Source organism: Phodopus roborovskii, unplaced genomic scaffold (genome assembly GCF_943737965.1).
Source record: "Phodopus roborovskii unplaced genomic scaffold, PHOROB, whole genome shotgun sequence".
Taxonomy (NCBI): Eukaryota; Metazoa; Chordata; class Mammalia; order Rodentia; family Cricetidae; genus Phodopus; species Phodopus roborovskii.
The window spans coordinates 99,398-114,381 of record NW_026125250.1 but is presented as its reverse complement, the minus strand read 5'-3'; the positions used below and the strand labels follow the sequence as shown (position 1 = coordinate 114,381).

Genomic DNA, 14,984 nt, shown 5'->3' with positions numbered 1-14,984 from the left:
CCAAGACCAGACTAGAACTCTTCTAACAAATCCCAGCCTCCAAGTTCGAGGACGTCCCACACCTTGAAAGCAGGGGCTTCCTGCAGCTAACACAGCATCAGGGGTCTAAACCCCACAGGTACAAGATGGAGTCCAGACACAAGTGGGAAGGCGAACTCACCTAGGTGTCCATTCCAAGTCATGTGCCTTGCTGTGAGACTCTGGGATCCTCAAAGGACATAGACTAGTTCTACCCCACAAGCTCCCTGCCTCCCTGCCAGCCTGCCAATTTCCCGCTGTGTCCTCTAGAGAAACAAGTACTACAGGAACCTGCCACCAGCGCCCTGCACCAGTGCCACCAAAAGGGTGAGCTGAAGGCCATTGGGCAGTACAGGCCTCATCCCTGCCTCCCTGTTTGCTTCCCTATTCTCTCTCAAACACAAGATGCGATGGGAAAGCAGCAATAAGCCCAATGACAAGTGCTGCCTGGCACCAGCCCTCAGAGCCCTGGAGCATGGAGGTCCCCACTGCACAGCCTACAGCAGGAGAGGAAGCTGTGTTAGCATCACTGAAGCAACAGAAAGGGGTCACAATAGATCAGGAGATCTTGCCTAGGCCAAGTCCATCCTGTAGCCAGTGCCACTGGGAAGGTAGGGCTGCAAATGACAATCCAGTAACACAGGGTCAGGACCCTCTCTACTAAATACACAGCCAGGTAGGTCCCTCCCTTGGAGAGATTGGCAGAAATTTCAGGTGCACCCCCACCCCACCAAATATATATATATATATATATATATGTATATGTGAGTGTGCATATATACGTATATACACGTATGTGTGTACATATACACACACATATAAATAAGCCTTGAATGGCAGATGTGAACACTCTCTCTTTAAATAATAATAGTTGTTATTGAATTTAAAAACCACGATCCAGCCGTCCTGGGCTTATGAACGAGTGTCTCCCCAGAGTCCCCACAGTCCTCCGTGTTCACTTTAAGTCAGTGCCCTGTGCAGAAGCCCTGAGTCTGTTGACCAGGATTCTGGGCCCAGTGAGGCTGACTTCACTCTTCTTGCTGCCTCCCCCAGCAAAGGGCCTGGGCCCTGTCCCACTGATGTCCCCAAGGTCCTTCAACACTTGGGAACCTTGGGAGCGACTACCCTCACTCTGCTCATCGTCTCCTCAGAACTGGCAAGGCCCTAAATGAACTTGAAGCACTTGGTCTTGTCGTGGGGCAGGCGGGTCTTGAAGAGCACAGAGTCCACTCTGAACTGTGTGTACAAGAGGGGCATATAGCCGTACACCTTGACAAAGAAGTTGATACACTTGTGCCGCTCGTGGAAGTGAGAGTCATCATGGGACAGGGCCTGAGGGCACCCTGGGCACCGGAAAGTCCACCTCGATGTCACCTGGGGACAGGAGAGAGAAGGTGAGAAGTAGCATGACCGCTCACAGAACCTTATAGTGTGGCCAGCAAAGGCCACGTGCAGTGAAGCTACTGAGCCAATGGCTACATCCACACAGCCCAGCATGGATGTATCCAAACCACAGGGGGCTTTCCATGTCACCATATTTAACAGACAGCCAAGCCTTGGTATGCCCAGTGTTACTGGTCCAAACAAGTCTACCTGCAGTGTTTATCTGGGTGGTAGAGCAAGGTGTTGGTACACAGTTATCTGTTTCATCCATGTTTTTCATAGCAAAATATTGGGAAACTAGCCAAAACAGAAACAAACAATTCTAAAATAGTACACAGCAATTAAAAGGATATTTAAGAAAATTGTATTTTAAAACATGAGAAAAGGGTTAAGACTTCCAATAATTAGAAAAATTTAAGTAACATGGTGTCACAAAACACATGTCTAACCATTGACATAGGCACTTAGTGGTTTGAACAGGGATGGCCCCATGGAGTCACGTGTTTGAATGCTTGGCCTGTAGAAAGTAGCACTATTAGAAGTGTGGTCTTGTTGGAGTAGGTGTGGCCTTGTTAGAAGAGCTGTGTCACTGTCGGAGCAGGCTTTGAGGTCTCGCATATGCTCAAGCTATGCCCAGTGGTAGGCAGTTCACTTCCTGTTGCTCTGTATTACTCTCAGCACCATGTCTGCCTGGATGCTGCCATCATGTCTTGCTGTGACAATAATGGACTAAACTTCTGGAACTGTAAGCCAGCCTTAATTAAATGTTTTCCTTTATAAGAGCTGCCGTTGGCTGGGTGGTGGTGGCACATACCTTTAATCCCAGCACTCAGGAGATAGAGACAGGTGGATCTCTGTGAGTTCAAGGTCAGCCTGGTCTACAGAGCTAGTTCTAGGACAGCCAAGGCAACAGAAAAACCCTGTCTTTGGGTGGTGGGAGCAGGAAGCCTCTTTACAGCAATAGAAAGCTTAACTAGGAAAGCAACCCTTCACAAAGTTCTGCTAGAGACCTGAGCCTGGGACCCAGGAGATGAGACCTGGGTGGAGGAGACTGCTGGCAGAGATGGTGGACAAAGATTTTTCTTCTCAAGCTCAGCTCTAGTCAGAAGGAGAACGGCACACCTCTAGCCACATCTGAGAACATCTCATGTGGGACTGAGGTAGGAATTTAAGCTACTTGTATGTGTCCTGCACACCCAAGATGCTCATGAAGCCTAAGCTGGTCTCAGACAGGCGGTGAGCCCGGGTGAGCCCAGGCATGGGAGGAAAGGCAAAGCCCTTTGCAGCATCAAGCAAGTCATACACAGGCGTGAGCACAGTGGAAAGACCTGCAGAAACCAAAGACAGAGGCAGCAGGATGATGGGTGGCTGTGATGAATGTGTATGTGCACAAGGAACTTTGCAAAGACATTCAGAAACCATCCGGACATTATTCAACCTATGAGCATGAAGAGAAAAATCACCAAGTGAAAGGCACTGAAATTAGAACCCAGAATGAGGAACAAGGCGACAAAATTGTGTAAGCAATATAATTAAGAGACACAGAAAGGTATAAGGTCATCCATAGAAGTTCAGAACAGGCAACCCTGGTCCCACAGTACAGACTAAAACTTGGAGCAGAGGGAGGCCTTCCAGTGTATGAAACATCGATGCAGGCTCACACTAACATGTCTGTTAGTATTCAGGCATTTGCACTGGCCTGCTCTTGGGGATCTGACAGGATACACCCTCAGCTGCAGCCACTAAGAGCACCACCTGTGCACATTCACAATGTTCCCTTTTAAGGGGCCCTGCCCACCTATCCTCCTCTCTTTCTCCCTCTGACTGTTCCTCTCTCCCTGCCTTTCTGTTTTCTCTCTCCCACTGCTCCTGTCCCCTGAGGCCGATCTTCCCTGCTCCCCTTCCCCCTTTTACAATCCCTTTCCCTTAATTTAAAAAAAAAACTCCTCTTGAACTCTGTTCCATGGCATCTTTCTCTCTCAGTTTTGTTTGTTTTTAATTACAGCAATGTCTATACAAGAGAATGAAGAGGCAGGCATTTATACTATCTCACACCTCTTATCCATCTGTTTTAAACAAATGTTTTAAATAAAACATTTATTTTAGGAGTAAGCTGCAGTGTTTAGGGGTACACAGGCAGACATAGTTTGACCTCTCTACTCCTATCACCCTCTATCAACTCTCACTGAAGCCACAAACTCACATCACACACGTGTATCATACAACCACTGTTTTCACTGAAGCAATGATTTCTTTAAATTTACTTTCAATTATGTATACATACACATGTCTGTCTTATGTGGGTATGTGCAATTGAGTGCAGTACTTGCAGGGTCCAGAAGAGGGCAACAGATTCCCTGGAACTGGAGTTACAGGAGGTTGGGAGCCACCCAGCATGCATGCTGGGAACTGAACTGGTACAAGAAGAAACTGAGCACCACTTCAGAGCAGTGACCAGCAACACAACTGTGATATGCTGCAGCTACCATAAGGTGACATGAAGACATGTGATTCCTTCTGGTAACAAAGCAGTTAATGTATGGGCCCTAAAAACAAACCACAGCCTGCTTCAGAAGGGAAGGAGAGACAGGAGTAAAGCTGTCCCATCACTCACACCCCACAAGTCCCAACTCCCTCACTCTATCCAATAGCCTTAGTACGAGGCCCCATCTCACAGCCCTACCATCAATTATGTAAGGGTGTCCTCATGCACTTTACAGAAAGTCTGAATGTGGCGGTGTCACAAGCTCCATTAAGGCAAAACAGAAGAATGAGGTGTGCAAGCACACACCTTCCCACACGTAACAGGGCCTACCTTAATGGGGGGCTTCCGTGTGATGTGGGAGACAAGGAAGTTCATAGCAATATCCTCACAGTTGATGTACTCATCCACCATGTCTCGGATGGCCTGGGGCATCACATAAGAATACAGGTAGGCATAATACTGTCAGGGAAGAAAGGACCACAACACTGTTAGAAGGTCTTTCACTTTCAGCACAAATATTCATGGCTCTAGGGGCTGTTGGGTTGTGTGGGAAGGTGCTTAAGAGGTAGTCACAGTGAGGATGCACTACTGACATTTAGGGACTGAGAGCCAGGAAATGATGAGCATCTTGCAATGCAGATTAGACTATGAGAATATCTCATGTCTCAGCTTGCATCTTCACAGTCTACAAGAAAGCCCTCACAAAAGCCAGTTCAATGGGTTGAGGAGCTGGCAAAAGCATCCTGTGAGGGGCAATGGAAGTGACTTCCTCATTTCAGAATAGTGATTCTGTGGTGCTGGAAATGGAACCCAAGCCCCTTGAACATGAGGGCAGTGCCTGCCACACTTCAGAACAGGAATTCTTCAGAGCCCAGTTGAAGACTTCAAAAGGGAAAAGTATATGCCAGCATCACTCACTCAAAAAAAAAAAAAAAAAAAAAAAAAAAAAAGGATGCAGGGGCTGGGGTAACAACTCAATGGTTAAAAGTGCTTGCTTTTCAAAGTTAGCAACTGGAGTTTAGATCCCCCAAGCACACATAAATGCCAGGTAGGTGTGATAGCCTACCTGTAATTGCAGCCCAGGAAGGCAGAAAAAAAAGGACCTCCAGAGCAAGCTGGCTACCAAGAAGACTTATCTGCAAGCTCTGGGGCTCACTGAGACCTTGACTTAATGATTAAGGTAGAAGATGATCAGAGATGATCCCTGACATCGGCCTTGAGCCTGCACAGACACATCCATGTGCTTACACACATGTAAATGAATCCTACACATACATACATACATACATACCACACACACACCTGAAAAAAACAAAAAACAAATTTAAGTCTTTAAAAAGATAAATGTAGTATGAGCCTGTGTGGCATTTTAAATGTCCTTATAACCATGTTAAAACTAAAAAGAACAGAGCTGTCACTTAGCAGCGGGGCACTTTGCACACCCCAGCTTAGTTTTGATCCCAAGTAGCACCACAAAGGAAAAAAGACAGTGGCGGCACATGCCTCCGGTTCCAGCACTTGGAAGGCAGAGGCTGGCAGATCCTGAGTTCAGGTCAAGGTCACCCTGCTCTATATAGTGAGTTTCAGGGCAGCCAAGGATATGTAAAGAAACCCTGTCTCAAAGAAAACCAAAACAGGAGGAATGAAAGTAGAATGCCTTACTTACGCCATTTACCAAAACTAACTGCATTTCAACAAGCAAACATAAACATTTCAGGCATTTCATGATTTCTCTCATGCATATTTTCATACTTTGGTGTTCTTTGTGTATCCTAGCACACTGCAGCTCTGACCAGACACCCAATAAGAACTCGGGAGTCATAAGAGGCCAGCGGTTATGTTGCAGATCAGAAGAAATGTAGAAAAAAAGGACAAAAAGCAGCAAAATAGAGAGGTAACAATGCAGGGAAGGCATGATGGCCGAAGGCACCTGCACTGTGGGCGTTCAGTGAGTCCAAACCCTAATGTGAAAACTGTATCTCTGGGAAGAAGTGGCAAAGCCCTTGACAGAGGTCCACAGTGGACCTTGCACAGTGGCAAGCAGTCTGAGCCAGAAGAGTGCCAGGCTCTGGCCTGACTGAGCCACATCTGGGGTGACCGTGCTGGAAGTAGACAATAGCCAACAGGTCTTTCAGTCTTGTGTGTTATGCGAACCCACTAGAGTCTGTTAACAGCTGCAATCCAGCTGCTGTATCCTACCATTCTGCCAGGGGAGATGAGGACCAATCACTCCTTGCTCTGGTTCTGACCACCCAAGAGAGAAGGTGGAGTCTAATCTGTTCTGTATCAGTGAGTGTTTATCCCTATCTTATGCCTAAATATATTCCTGAGACCCTTTAACAGATTCTCATGGTTTCACGTAGCAAGTGGCGTCCGACACCAACATGACCTGAGCCCAATGACCTGAGGCAGTGGTGCCCTCAGCTGTCCATAGGGAGAGGCAATGGTCTACAGGCAATCCTCATGGTCCACAGGCAGTCCTGGTCCTGACTTTCAGTTACTTTGTTTTATTTCAGTTGTTTTCTTGACTTGAAATGGAGCCTCACTGTATAACCTAATCTAGCCTCAACCCTGTAATTCTCCTACTTAGCTATAGACCACTGGGATTCCTGGTGCAGGCCACCATGTTCAGTTATCACTCCATTTCTTCAAATGAAGGGATAGCTTGCCTCTGGCCTAAAAGGAGCACATAAGCAGAAAGGCTGGTATGAAGGCAGCATTCACTCCCACACAAGCTCACCCTTACTAAACACAGACCACTGAACCCAGCATTTTCTTACCTTGTGAAAGAAGGCAGCACCTGTCAGCACCATGGACAGCTCACAGGAGTAGTTGGAGTTGTAGAGCCAGGACTGGTGAGGGATGTCCCAAGCATGGTACCGGCCAGGGAAACCCACAATACGATCACGTGCCTCTCTCCACACCCTTGAAAACACACACACTTAAAATGAGCACTTTTATCCGGCCTGCTTTGATCCTTAGGTGTTTGCATTTTCCTTTTATTTCAGTTTCTTCTTTAAAAAAAAAAAAAAAGTCAGACAAGCAAATCAGATAAAAACTACATACACAGTGTCATCCGTAATCTGATTATCACCCCCAAGTGTCTCTCCAGTGTCTAGTGGGAAGATTACATGATAAAGATCTCCAGAAGGGGACAATCTGCTAAGAATCAGGAGATTCCAATTCCTGTTTCATTTCTTTAAAAATTTGTTTTCAATGAACATGGCACATATATTCCACAGAACATGTATGCAATTTCGCTACCCTGAGTTCCTGTTCTTCCTGACCCAGAGGGTACATGTGAGAAGCACTCAGATACCACAGGCAACCACGGTGGTGAGGAGAACCCATTTCCTAAACTAAACAGGACCCAGAGAAACCCAAAGTGTAAAGCTGTCCACAGACCATCAAATGTGGGCATCAGTTAAATGCAAGAGAAATAAATGAGAGAACTGAGCCCAGCTCTGAAAAATCTGAAGAAACTTGTGTGCATGCATGCGTTCACAATGTACATGTAAAGGTCAGAGGACAACTTTGTGGTGTTGCTTCTCTCTACTTTTATTCTGGGTCCAGGATCAAACTTAAGTCACTAGGTTTAGCAGGCAAGCGCCCAAGAGAAACTTTTATATCATTCCCAAATCTATAGCTAAGTCAAAACAAATACAATCAGTTCGCAGTTTCACTGGCTGAAATTGGAGCTGAAAGCATTTCAGTCCCAGGGGCTGGCAGCTGCAAAAAGGCCTCAGCAACTGCAGCAGCCTGAGAACTCCTAACCGCTTCAGGGCACTTCAATCCCCAAAACGGAGTTTGAAAGCAGCTGATCTCGCAGATGACAACTCACAACTTCCTCCACAAAATAGGGCCTTGTAAGGTTTCCTTTTTTAAACAATGGAATTTTTATTGTGGCAAATTATCTTCATTTTTTTAAGGGTATACTATCCAGTGGCATTAAAGACACACAACTTGTGTCACAGTCACCAACATCCGCCTCCAGGACCTACCAACCCTCCTGCACTAGAAATCTGAGTTGCTACTCATCTTCCTCCGCCTGGCTCACACCGCTCTTATTGTCCCCATGAATCAGACTTCTAGTTGCTTCGTCTGAGTGGACCACACAGTGTCTCTCTCCTCTCTGTTTACACTTCTGACTGTTACTGTGATTCTCTTTCCAATATGAAAGTTCTGCATGAGCACAGAGCGAGTGAAGATTGAGTGCGACAGAGGTGCTGCCTGCTACACACCCAACGGGGAGCCAACAGCTAGATTATGAAGACCTCAAAAATGTAAACAAAGGGAATAAGACATACAAATGGGCAATAATCGCATGAGAAACTGTCTGACACCCTTCATTATCAGGAAAATGCAATCAAAATCACCTCGTGGGTTCACTTTACACAGTCAAAATGGCTATCATCAGGGAAACAAACAAGTTCTGGTGAGGAGGTGTGGACACACAGGGCCCTGACACATACAGGAGTCTAAGTCCCGCCACACAGAAAATCGGCATGGAGTCCCCTCAAGGAGTTAAAGTACAACCTTTACTGAAAAGGATCCAAGGCTGCTTCCTACAGAGACACATTTACTGTGGCATTCTACAGAGGCCCCAGGTGCCCATCCATTCATAAGTGGATAAAGACAGTGTGGCACACAGACACAGGAACAAAGAATGAAATCATGTCATTCTTAGGATCATGGATGGAGCTGAAGTTCATCATGTGAACACGAAATAAGCTGGACTCGGGAAGACAAATATCTTTTCTATCAAGTGCTGATGCTAAGGGGAAAAGGACATGAAATTAAAGGTAAATGGAGAAGACAGGACATAAAGGATGAGTACACAAATTACAACCTACGGAGGCACAGAAACGCCACAATCAAGTCCCTAGCTCCATACAACTGATATAACCTAATGAAACCTAAAGCAAGCACACTGTGCCTTTCACTCTGCCTTTCCTGCCTACAGATGTTGGTTGGGATCTACCCCTAAAGACAGTGTCTCAGGTCGGTTTTTGAAGGCTAACCCCCCCCACATTCTGAATGGGTGCTAGAAGATACACTTGAAAGGGATTCCCTACTTTCTCGCCATTCAGAAAAGGTCAAAAAGCTACAGTTGACAAAGTAGGCCAGCACCTCTGTGAATTCAAACTCCTCAGAGCTGGGACTCCTATCTCGGTCATTCTTGGGAGGGAACCTAGGAGTGACTGAAGTTCTCTTAACACCTCATGGTCACATCCACAGCTCCCAGCCCCTCAGCAGGCATTAAGTGTGTCCTGACACATCAAAAATAACAGTCATTTCCCACCATCAACACCTGCAGTGGCAAAGACCATTCCTGGAGCTCTTCTAGGCTTTTCTCCTTTCCTAACAGGGAAAGCAACAGCTGTTAATTACCATGGACACCAGCCCAGTTAGCAGGACTTTCCTTTTTCAATCTCAGTCATCCACCACAGAGGAAGCAGGGCACTGCAGACCTTCTGTCAGAAGTAAAGATGCTATTTCTGTCATCTGTGCCTCAGCAGCAAAAGGATGGAACAGAAGACAGGGAAACGCCATGGCAGTAGACTCCTGTGCTTCTCAATGAACTGCCTAACAAACTAGTCTTTCCTAATTTATATGAACTGAAACTGACAAAATACAATAAAAATGGTTTTGTAAGTGCTACTAAGAAACACAAAATGATAAATTAGAATTTATCAAAATTTAAAAACTCTGTGCTTCTAAAAATGGCACAAGAGTACAAAGTCAGCCTGCTGGGTGGAAGGCTCTGCACATCTCTCTGACACAGAACACACACACATCTAGAATAAGGAACTCTGATAACTCAGTAATAAAGGGATAAATAATCTGTCAACCTGATTACATCTGGAATTTACTAAAATCCCAAAATGGACAGGCACGCCTGTGAGGGATTTTTGCTGAATGTGAATAGGGAAGAATTTCTGTTAGTTATGTTACTCTGAAGAACCCTGACAATATACAATCCAAACAAAAGTAGGCAAAATATCTGAATCAACATCTCTCTAGCAAAGGCATTCAATATTCAATGGTCAACTAATTCATAAACACCTGAAGAGACGATCAACATCATAGTCATTGGAGAAAACAAATCAAAACTGCAAAGGGAGACTGGGGAGATGGCTCAGTCCATGAAGTCAAAGCTGACTTCTGGCCTCCAGACGTGCATGTACATGCACGCACATACCTGCATGTGCACATCTATCTTGAACTACACCACTTCACACCCGCTTAGGATAGTCATAAAATAAAACTCAGTAAATGTATGCACTGGCAAGGATATAGGTCAAGTGGCATGCTCGTTAACTGCTGGAATGTAAAAAGGTGCAGATACTTTGAAAAGCAGTTTATTAGCAGGCCCTCAAAACACCAAAACATCTGCCCTCTGGCCCAGTCACCCCACAGCTGGGTATGTACCCAAGAGAAATGTTCCTATCCAGATGCACATGAACGGGCACAGATAGCACTGTGCTTCACTGCCAAGTTGTAAAGACCCAAATGTCCATTAGTACAATTAAGATAGACAACACAGGCCTGGTGATGAGCACCTTTAATCCCTGCACTCTGGAGGCAGAGGCAGGCAAATCTCTGCATTCAAGAGCAACCACTTATAAATTGCAAGTTTCGGGGCAACCCCAAAACTACATAGTGCTACATAGCGAGACCCCATCCATTTTTAAAATGATTTATGTGCATTGCTTAGTGTTCTGCATGAATGTTTGTGTGAGAGTGTCAGATCCTCTGGAACTGGAGACAGAGACAGTTGTGGGCCGCCCTGTGGGTGCTAGGAATTGATCCCAGGTCCTCTGGAAGAATAGCCAATAGTCTTAACCATTGGACCATCTCTCTAGTGAGTCCTGAGACCCTGCCTTTAAATGAAGAAAGAAAATGTGGCACATCCATACAACGGGAATGAAGTGCTGTTGCATGCTATGAGATAGATGCCCCTAGAAACATAAGGTGGAGTGTAGAAACCCAGCCACAGGAGGCCACTTGTATTCACAATAGGAAAATCTACAGTTCAGTGGTTGCCTAGGACTTTCAGGGCTGGAAGATGACAGAGGGTGGTTGATGGATACAGTTTCTTTTGGTGATAATGTTTTCTAAAATGGACTGTGATGACTGTATAAAAATCTACCCAACTCTATACCTGGATGTATGAGTGGGATTGCACATAAATTACATCACTGAAAACTTAGTTTCAAACAAAATGTTCATCCTTGGGTGTTACCACCAAGGCAAGTCTAAAACACCACTTCAATTAATCCATTCATTCACTTATGTTTGTAACTGACATTGTTCTTTGTGATGGAACAGAAATTAATAATACATTTTCCACAATGACCCCTGGGTGCCACAGTGAATGCCAACTTTTTGAAAAGGTTCTAAATGCTCAGTGAGGTATCTTACTGACCTCACTGTGGATGTTTCACGTACTGACCTAAGCCCACACACCAGTGATGACCCACTCAGAACCCCCAACCCACTTCATTCTCTTACAGGCAGTGTAAGCCCCAGACCACCTGCACAATGAATATTCTCTGGTATCTCAACCCACTCCTATAGATCATGTACACAAGCTACAACTTCCCCCATCAGACCCTAGGCTGTACTGGCTCCCCTTGTTCATTAATTCGATTAGACACAGCCCTGGATTGTGTCTGTGACTGCTCTGACCTCATACGGGGGGGACTCGTCCATTGACGAATTTATAATGTGGTTGGCTTTATTGGGAGAGGGTAGGATCCTAGTTGGAAGGGCAAGCTTACTGGGGACATGTCTCGGGGGAGGGGGGGAGGGGGGACACCCTGACCTGGTCCCTTTCCAAAGTCAGCCATTTCTCTGCTTTCTGTCCGTCATGACAGAGAATCTTCTCTCCACACATTCTCCTTGCCTTGCATGTGCATGGAGCCAGCCACCCATAGACAGGGTGCTGCAGAACCTGAGTCAAATCAATCTTTCCCGTGTTGATTCTGTCAGGTATTTTGTCATAGCAAAAATTAACTCATCCCAGGGCGTTAGTGAGAGAAGCGCAGGTTCTCAGGTAGTCCCCAGCACACAGCATGGGTTTAACACTTCCTCCTCCTCCCTTTTCCTGTTAGTCCCCTGTCCCGCTTATACTTCGGGGCCAGTACTCTGGCTCTGTCCCATTCCTCAACAGACAGTCCTTCGTTCCTTCCACTATGTAGAAGTTGGTTCTCACTCCTACAACACAAACCTATTTCCTCATCTCTAGGAGGCTGGGTTTAAGGAAGACAGACCTGCAGGTCCGGAAGAGGCTAATTACAGACTCCCACCTCCCTGGCCCCAGAGGAAGAACCTTCTGGGATCAGAGAAGTCTGAAAAGGATAATTGGGAGTCAGCCAAACCACTGAGACCGGAGACCAGCCCCATCCTACAATGCCTGACAGCCTCAGTTTCTCCTCTGCTGTCAGCTGAGAATTTCAAATTGGCTTTTATCACTTTTCACACTGAAGTGTTTGAAAATCTGTCCCTCACCGAAACCCAAACATGATTTCATCATGACGGAGGTGGAGCATCGTCATCGATAGACAGTATGGCCTCTGTCTCGATCTCATTCCAGGGCAAGAATCGATTGTTCAAACTGTTTTTCTCAGTACGGACAACCTGAAACGAAAAGAGGAAAACACAAGGAATCAACACTACATCACAGATGTCTCAAAGTGACTTTAGTTCAACTGGTGAATCTAGCATGTGCCTCTCAATGAAGCTGCCTCCCATTCAGGACACACAGGATGGTCTCACACTAACCATCAGCCATTGTAAACTGCCTTTCTCATGAAACAAACACTGAGGATTACTTTATATAATGAAGAAAGTCTAGGGGATTTAACGTTTCCCAAAAGAACACAAAGTGGCAGGGCACAGCTGAGTCCAGGTCCCAGAGCTCGGGTCTACTCGATTGCTCCCAGACTTCTAAAGGACACTTAGAAATTCTCTTGCATGTATCTCATTTCTGGCTGATACCACACACGCACGCACGCACGTGCAAGCGCGCACACACACACACACACACACACTCACACTTACACTCTAAAGTCTTTGGGAGACAAACCTTTTGAGGAAGGTGTTTATCAGTTCACCCTTGTGGAGCCCACCCACAGTGTTGACATCTACCATCTACAGTGCTCACTATGCATACAAAATCTTTCCCTTTCTTCATAGGGGTGTGCACACCAGGTTGACTTGCTCTGATGCTCAGGGAGGCATCTGCGCCGGGTCTTCGGACAGAGTGTTACTTTGGTAGAGGGATAGAGGAAAAATGTTTCAGTCAGGAGACTTGGCTGAGATCAAGGGTAGATAGACTTCTAGACCTGGGATACACTTGCTGCTTGGTGTCAGGAGAAGGTTATCCTTAGTGCAGGGCAGATGGCCACGGAAGTGAGATGACCATCCCAGCTTTCTGAGTCCCTGTGACATCCTCTTTACTTTCTCAGGGTAAAATGATGCTTCCTCATTAGTTGGACTAATAGTTAAGGAACTTGTGGTTTGAATGAGATATCCCCATAGGTCTGGTTCCCAGCTGGTGGCTGTCTGAGAAATTCAGGTGGTGTGCTTGGCTATAGGAAGTGTGTCACTGGTACATGAGTTAAGAGTTTAGACTTGATGGGCATGGTGGCACACGCCTTTAATCCTAACACTCAGGAGGCAGAGGCAGGTGGATCTGTGAGTTTGAGGTCAGCCTGATCTATAAAGCAAGTTCCAGGACAGCCAAGGATGTTACAGAGAGAAACCCTGCCTTGAGAAACCATACACACCACACACACACACACACACACACACACAGTCTCTCTCTCTCTGAGTTTCCTCTCTGCTTCCTGCTGGTGGGCCAGCATGTGATCACTCAGCATGTGATTGCTCAGCTTCTCCCCAGCTACCATGCCTGCCCCTATCGTGTGTCCCTGTCATGACAGATTCTTGTTCCTCTGGAACCGAAAGCCCAAATAAACCCTCCATTCTGTAAGCTGCCTTGGTCATACTATTCTGTCACGGTAAGAGAAAAGTAATGACTTCAGTACTATGAACAAGGGAGTTATCACAGTGCCAACAGTGATGTCACTGTGACTTGCTCCAGCCCAGCTCCGCTCAGGACTGTTACCTGAGGGGAGGGGTGAAGGTATTTCTGTTGGGCCCTGCTGTCAGTTCTGGAGAGAACGTCTACTTTGCGCATGTGCCTGATTTTGGAGGTCTTTGAGTGGAGACTGGCTGAAGCCCCTGCTCTTTAATGCCCCAATCCCTGGTCTGCTAAACAGCTAAGTTGGCTAACTTGACGAACGTCTTCAAACCAAAGCCACCATGGAGAATGTATCATTAGTTCCTGTTCCATCACAGAAAATGACATCAATTACAAACATATATGAAGTGACAGATTAGTTGGAGTGCTAATTAGACAGGCTGCAGCTCCACAGGTGGTTCAGTCCCATTAACACCAAGAAGGGTCACAACTACACTGCTCCAGATGTCAGAGCCCAGCAACAGACTAGCCCCAGGAATATTTAACCACTTAAAAAAAAAAAAAACATCCAGGTTTGTAGCCAGGGGTCTCCTAAACTCAAATTCAGTGGTAACAGAACAAAAAGGCTAAGTTCTGGGTCAGGGGACAGACTGGCCACTTAACAGGCAGAGATTACCAAAATGGCTAAAGTAAAAAGAGACCGACCATTCTAGAGAACAGAACACAGAAGAATATTGCTCAGTGGTAAAAGACTTGCCCCCAGTGTGAGGCACAGCCGGAGGGAAGCCACCAACACCTTATTCTTTGTTCCCCAGGGAGCAGAAAGGTGACAGGAGTGGCAGGCCCCAAATGCAAGTCTAGTGATGGGTAAATCCCATCGACGTTAAGATGCTCTCGATTTCAGAGATGTTATCACGTAAGATCATGTGACCACCTGAGAGGATGGAACAGGGTGACTGTTCACGCAAACTGCCTCATCATTCATTTGCTTTCCTAGCATACCTTGCATCTACTCAAAACACTGTAATTCAGTCCTGCAGAACACAGCCACTCCTCAGCCCAGAAGATGTACACAGAGAAATTCAACCCCTCAAGCTTCTCTTTAAG

General features: G+C 46.1%; 1 protein-coding gene across 1 annotated transcript in view; it reads right to left on the bottom strand.

Moving 5' to 3' along the window:
• Positions 1-606: 606 nt before the first annotated feature.
• The window catches only part of LOC127227926 (exostosin-like 3), a 39,551-nt gene continuing 25,173 nt past the window's right edge, over positions 607-14,984 (bottom strand). The window contains 5 exon segments of the mRNA XM_051192282.1: positions 607-1,392; positions 4,217-4,345; positions 6,667-6,811; positions 12,401-12,435; positions 12,437-12,529. Of these exon segments, the coding sequence (XP_051048239.1) occupies positions 1,183-1,392; positions 4,217-4,345; positions 6,667-6,811; positions 12,401-12,435; positions 12,437-12,529 (612 nt within the window). The 3' untranslated portion in view covers positions 607-1,182.